We start from the raw sequence: 7,293 nt of genomic DNA, 5'->3' as shown, positions 1-7,293 counted from the left end.
TCGTTTTTTTTTTCGTTTCTGATTTTCTTTTTTAACTTGGGAGGCTTTGGTTATATGGTACAACAACTTATTCCATGAAATTTTCGTATAATTTTCAAAACTATATTTCCAAATTTTGGCAATAAAATAAAATAAATTGAATTGAGCACTTGTTTTTGTTAAAAAATGAATTAATCAGTGAAATTATGACATATAGTTACCAAAACTAAACCAGATTAAAAGCCATTTTTGATCAAAAACTAATAAAATCTTCATCTGGTTAACTAAACACTACAAGAAAACAACGGTTTTGCGATGGACGAATATGTAGCGAATCCCTCGCAAATCGACAAAAGCGAGGTATTTGCGAGGAAAGTTCGTTCCTCGCAAATCGCTTCTCGCAAATCGGTCAACGTCGCAAATCCCTCGCAACTTTTGCGAGGAAAAAAATTCCCTCGCAAACTAATCGCAAATTGCGAGGACTTGTTTAAAAAGCAATTTCCTCGCAAATGTCGTATCTAGTAACTCTCTCGCAAATTTGCGATGCTTTTGCAATTATGTTTTCCGTCGCAAATAATAATAATGGTATAAAAAAATTAAAATTTTTATTTTGGTTAGCTTAATTAGAATTAAACCTGTAATTAAAATTAAACCTGTAATTAGAATTAAACCTTATAACTTATGCAAATTAAAGCTGTAATTAGAAGTACTAAGTTTTCAAATAACAAAATAAGTTTACAAGGGAGATCAAGTTCTAAGCTGTTCATTACACATTACACATTAAGAGAAAGAGAGTTCATCAGGTTGCTTGGCCGCTGGTAGCTTCTCCGCCGGTTGCTTGGCCACCGGTAGCTTCTCTGCCGGTTGCCTCTCTGGTGGTTATGTCTCCAACAGCTGTATCTTCTCGGCGAAACCTTGCAGCAAACTCTGGATCTTTCTCTGCAAGATAATCAAAGTATGCATCATAACTATGCATCTTCTGTAATTGAGTTGCCTGAGTTGCAAGAACAGCTTCGGCAGCAGCAAGCTTCGCAGCTAGAACAAGTGGATCTTCATCAGGAGGAGGCGGTTGACCAATCTGAGCTGAAGATGTTTCTGCTTGCATGTTACCAACCCCATATATCCGGTTCTTTTTCTTCGGAGCAACCTGCCAACAAAACATATACACACCATAAGTGTTTACACAAACATAAACACCATAAGTGTTTACACACATAGTTTACACAAACACAAACATTAACAAAAACAATAAAGCATGTTTTACCTTGGCATAGATTTGGTTCTTCACAGTTACTGATAACCCGCCAGAAGCACTACTCTCCATGTTATCCGCTGATAATAGCTCAGACTCAGCTTCAGCTATCTTTGACGACACTTCATTGTACACCTTCTCAGACAGTCCATCAACAAACGACCCATCAGGTTTCCTATGAGTGTCTTCTAGGACTCGCAGGAAATCAGGTAGTGGCTCACCAGTCCTCTCAGACTAAAAACAGAGAAATGAAACAACTATATTACTATATTATAGATATGATATGATTAATGAACTTGTGTTAAACATAGATACTTACAAGCTTTCGTGCTCCGGCTTTAAAAGAGGTCTGACCAGAACGGTGCTTATGTATTCCGGTGCCATCAGGATCACTATAGCGAGCATTACGACTATTGATACTCTTTGCTTCTGATTTTGGTTCACACCAAAAATTGACCAAGCCATCCCATACAGTAGGATCAAGCCACCGCGGCATTGCGTCATTACCTTTCTTCTTCCACTTACCCTTCCACCGAGACACTTGATCACTCATCCGAGTCTTCAACTTCTTTTCAAACTCAGCTCTAACTCTTCCATTGATGGACGCATCCCAATTATATGTTTGCTTGTAAAGACATAAAATGAATCAGAAACAGAATCAGAACCAAATTCGAATGATAAACACACAAAATCTGTAATTTAAACACAACAACAATTTGTAACTTATCGCAAAAGTTTCAAACCACCGGTTTACAACCGGACCTGGTGTTTGGGTCCAATTGGCATGAGCTGATTTGAAATCTCTTTTAAAAATGGCCCGGACAGTAGCAGCAACCGAAGAATCCTGGTCAATCCTACAAAACATAAGATAAAAGGAATTAGGATCATTGAAAATACAAAACATAAAGATAAACTATATGTTAGATACATAACATTCTCACCAGATAGTACCCGGAGGTCGCTTAGGATCCAGTTTTGGTAAGCCAGCACGCCCGGGACTTGCAAGTAACTCTTCCAAAGTGAAAAACACTTGAGAGGCACTTGCACCGTTGACACGCGACGTTGATTGTTGAGGAGGAGGATCATTTTGTTGAGGAGGATCATTTTGCTAAGGAGGAAGATCATTTTGCACCGGTGAGATACCTTGAGAAGAGGCGGTAGAATGTAGCCTTTGAGCAGAGCCAGTAGAGCGTACCCCTTGAGCAGGGACGGGAGGAGATAATCCTTGTGAAGATATGAACCTTGTGTAATGGTTTTGGTTGACAGATCCGTTTTGGTCTCGAGAAGACATCTGAGAAGAGAAGGAGAACATCTAAAAATCATTAGAAACCTAAAATTATCCAAAATTAAAAACAAAAACTAAAACCCCTAAAATCGAATTGAAACCCTAATCCCAAAATTAAATCCCCAAAATCGAAACCCTAAACCCAAAATTAAATCCCCAAAATCAAAACCCTAAACCCAAAATTAAATCCCTAAAATCGAAACCCTAATCCCAAAATTAAATCCCCAAAATTTGAAACCCTAAAATCAAATTAAAAACCTAATCGAATCATAACCCTAAACCCCAAATTGAATCCCCAATTTTGAAACCCTAATTTAGAAACCCTAATTTAGAAGGGGAGAGGAGGAGTTAGGATTCGAGAAGGGTTAACCGGACCTGAGAGAAGAGGAGCAGACTCACCGGAAAAGACAGAAGAGATCAGAGAAGAGAGAAGAAATCAGAGAAGAGAAGGATTAGGGAACGGAGAAGAGAAAAGAAATCAGAGAAGAAGAGTTCGAGAAGGGTTTCTCTTTTGGCTGCGGATTAGTCGAGGTTTGAGCTTCGTTCAAACTAGGTTTTCTAATTATATATAAAAACACTGCGTCGCAAATCCCTCACAAATATTGCTAGGGATTAGCTATGGTCCCTCGCAAATCCCAAGCAAGCATATAAAAATATGTAATTAATATTTCCAGAATTTGCGAGAGAATTGCAAGAGACCGTAGCAAATCCCTCACAAAGTCTTTAGGGTTTAGGATTTGCAATTTTCATTAGTGCCCTCTCTTTGATTATAAATCTTGAATGATATCATTTTAATCATTAATAGTAATGTAATTAGTCTTAAGGGTAAAGGTTCAAGGGTTTAGGGTTGTTATTTGCGAGATAATTGCTATGTATTGAGTCGTTTGCGATGTATCTGCGACGAATTTGCTCTGGGTCTAGCAAATCAGTCGTAAACTGGTCGCAAACCTTGAATATCTAGTTTGTAAAAACCATCAAAATAAATTAAAAAAATTAGTCATATAAACTTTCAAGTATATTATAAGGTCCAATGGTGCCATCATACTCTTTTCTATCATCAAACATTCCAAAATTGTCCAATTTTTGCATCTTACTCTAAACATGATGATCCTCTACACTATATCACATATATGTTCATTACATTGAGACAAATATTTGCCAAATTGTCCAATTCTCCAACAATTTTGTGTTGCACTGCTATCTTTGATTATAAGTCTTGGATTCATCTTTTTAATCATTATTAGTAATGTAATTAGTCTTTAGGGTTTAGGGTTTAGGGTTAAGGGTTTATGGTTGTTATTTGCGAGAGAATTGCTATGTATTGAGTAGTTTGCGATGGATTTGCGAAGAATTTGCTATGGGTCTAGCAAATCAGTCGCAAACTGGTCGCAAACCTTGAATATCTAATTTGTAAAAACCATCAAAATAAATTAAAAAAATTAGTCAAATAAACTTTCAAGTATATTATAAGGTCCAATGGTGCCATCATACTCTTTTCTTTCATCAAACATTCCAAAATTGTCCAATTTTGCATCTTACTCTGAACATGATGATCCTCAGCACTATATCACATATATGTTCAGTACATTGAGACAAATATTTGCCAAATTGTCCAATTCTCCAACAATTTTGTGTTGCACTGCTATCTCTGATTATAAGTCTTGAATTCATCTTTTTAATCATTAATAGTAATGTAATTAGTCTTTAGGTTTTAGGGTTTAGGGTTAAGGGTTTAAGGTTGTTATTTGCGAGGGAATTGCTATGTTTTGAGTAATTTGCGATGGATTTGCGACGAATTTGCTATGGGTCTAGCAAATCAGTCGCTAATTTATCGCAAACCTTTGAATATCTAATTTGTAAAAACCATCAAAATAATTTTAAAGGTTAGTAAATTCACCTTATGAACACATTCAAATGTATTTCAGAATAATTATATTAAGTTTTGTAATATTTATAAAAAATTATTTTCCTAACTTTGCAATAGATTTGCTATGGCTTTCGCAATTCACTCGCAATTTCATAGCAAATTTACTATGGAATTTGTTTTCGCAAAGTCGTCACAATATTGCTATGGATTTGCGAGGGATGGGACCTTCCCAGCGAATTTGTCGTAAATGCCTCGCAAATGAGCAGCGGATTTGCGACGACCCTATTCCTCGCAATTTTTCGAGGGATGTGCTTGGGTTTTTATATTTCTTGTAAATCCCTCGCAAATCAATCGCAAATTTGCGAGAGCTGAAATCCGTCGCAACGTATCTTTGCAAAAGGCGTGTTTTCTTGTAGTGAAAAACACCTTATTCTTTGTTGATGATACAGGAGGCATTTATTGTCGCCATAGGGTCCAATTTTGTTGGAGAAATCTGATATAAATGTTTTGAACCCTCCAAGGGTTCAGGCTAGCGACTACAGCTCTGCTCAGATATGGCTGGTTGGTGGTGTCTCAGATATTTTTGAGAGCCTAGAAGCTGGTTGGATGGTACGTTCTGTTACTTTGCTTTAAAACTAAACCGTTAACTAATAGACAATAAACCTATTTCAGGTGAATCCAGCCGTTTTTGTAGACTACCGCACACGTCTATTCATCTCATGGACTGCGAGTAACACCTATAAAAATATTTACCAACTTTGAAAAATTTTTAAATCCCTTATGTGAGTTTATAACTACTCTTTGATCTATTTGGATTTGCAGAAAGATGGATACAAAAGCACAGGGTGCATCAACCTCTTATGCGCGGGTTTTGTGCAAACAACTAAAAGTTTTGCCCTTGGTGCAGCCGTTGAACCTGTTTCGAGTTCCTCGCACGAGCAATATTTCATCACCGTTAGCGTGTTCCTGGTAACATTTTCTAGTTTATAAAAGTCCCTCACATGATTAAAACATATTAACACACTTTTCGTATATTTGTCTTGGTGAATGCCCCAATAATGTTTCACCATCGACGGTAAATATTTGCAGGATCCAAAGAGTGGGAACTGGTGGTTGACTTGCGGAAACAACGTAATGGGTTATTGGCCGGGTACACTGTTTAACAGCCTCAAATACAGAGCACCTGCTGTGCAGTGGGGTGGAGAAGTCCATAGCCCTAACATAGGGAAGAAGCCACACACGGAAACTTCAATGGGGAGCGGACAATGGGCAAATCACCTCTATGGCGAAGCTTGTTACCACACCAACCTTAGAATCAAGGACAATTCCTTGCAGATCAAGTACCCTAAATATCTATCCGAATACGTTGATGAGAAAAATTGTTACTCTACAAAGCTCTACCGGAAAACATATATGGAAGAACCCCACTTGTACTTTGGGGGACCTGGCAGGAACCGTCTTTGTCCTTAATCTCATGCTGATTTTGTCAATGGTCATTCTCTCTCTTGATAGTCTCACCTTTAAGTTGGAATTACATATGTCCACGACAAAAAGTCACAAACTAACAAAAATACAAATGAAAAAAAAGTTAATAAAACAATTATTTAAAAATAAAATAAGAAAGAATCACAATTGCATCAAGTCCGACTGGGCGCTGTTGGAGAGTTTGCAACAAATTAAATCAGTATGATTTCAGACTAATTTGTCTACTACTTAGATTATTAGCTTCTTCGACGAAATGATTTTCCGATGTGAGATATATTTCTAACAAAAATACATTACGAAAAAAATAAAATATGATAAAATAATATTTCCTTTGTATGCTTTAAAAGACATAAGAAATGTTGTTGGCGATCAAGAAAACTGGAAACTCAATGCAAAGTGTTGGGTTTTCTAAGCCGAACCCAACTCCCCTATTTCTCATATTAATTGAAGTTGGTTTTGGCTTATATATTAGAACATTATTTTCTAATATTCAGACGTGGGATATTGTTTGTATCCCAATAAACCTCCCCTCAAACTATATACCACGATACTTTGGTCTCTACTTCAGCGAAATCCAGGTACTTAGGCTCTGCTATCCCTTTATTCCTTAAGTATTCTTGAGATACCTTTAATCATGTCATCTTTTGAGAGATCCTCCCACACCAAACACAGAGCCCACACCCACTCCCCTAGGTCCACTTTTCGACCTAGGCTCTAATACCAATTGTTGGGCTTTCCAAGCCCAAGTCAACTCCCCTATTAGTATGATATTGTCCGCTTTGGGCCTAGGTAGCTAAGCCCGCACGGATTTCTTATTAGGCTCCTTCCCAAAATGCCTCATACTAATTGGAATTGGTCTTGGCTTATATATTAGAACACTATTTTCTAATCTTCAGATGTGGGACATTGTTTGTATCCCAACAATAAGTTTTTAATTTTTAATGTGTAAACAAATAATCAGTTTCCCCATGAGGAAGGTACAAACATAAGTTCATTACTTTTTGGACCATCTTTGCTAGTAAATCTGAGTTTCATTCATAACTGAAGTCTGAAAAACCACCGAACACTATAGCGTCAAATATACATATTCTTATTAATTTGTATATAATACGTTTTGAACCCACATTATGCATAGGTTTATTTGATATATTTAGATGAACTTATATACAACTGATAATAGTTACGAAATATTATTTTATTAAAATTTTATTTTACTATCAAAACAATAATTTTATTTCAAATACATAATTAAAAAAAAAATCAATTGTGTTCATTTATTATTCATATTCTTTCTCGTCATCTTCATTGTCAATTTTGCATGGTAGTTTTCATCGTTACTTTCAAAATCGACTGCTTCGTTAATTATACTCTTCTTCTTCCTCTTTTTCGTCCCCTTCTTAGCTTTCTTGCACTGAATAATCATTC

The 7,293-nt window shown here is 36.5% G+C and overlaps 1 protein-coding gene across 1 annotated transcript; it reads left to right on the top strand.

Annotated features, from left to right (window-relative positions):
- The first annotated feature begins 4,601 nt into the window (after nucleotides 1–4,601).
- Nucleotides 4,602–5,853, top strand: LOC104709408 (protein neprosin-like). The gene is made up of 4 exons (XM_087461063.1): nucleotides 4,602–4,691; nucleotides 4,855–4,992; nucleotides 5,206–5,352; nucleotides 5,473–5,853. Exons 1-4 carry the CDS (start codon nucleotides 4,602–4,604, stop codon nucleotides 5,851–5,853), a joined length of 756 nt encoding a protein of 251 aa, XP_087317189.1.
- Nucleotides 5,854–7,293: the final 1,440 nt, after the last annotated feature.

This window comes from Camelina sativa, chromosome 8 (assembly GCF_030686135.1).
Source record: "Camelina sativa cultivar CO46 ecotype springtype chromosome 8, ASM3068613v1".
In the NCBI taxonomy this organism is placed as follows: Eukaryota; Viridiplantae; Streptophyta; class Magnoliopsida; order Brassicales; family Brassicaceae; genus Camelina; species Camelina sativa.
This window is presented reverse-complemented; position numbering and strand designations above follow the sequence as displayed.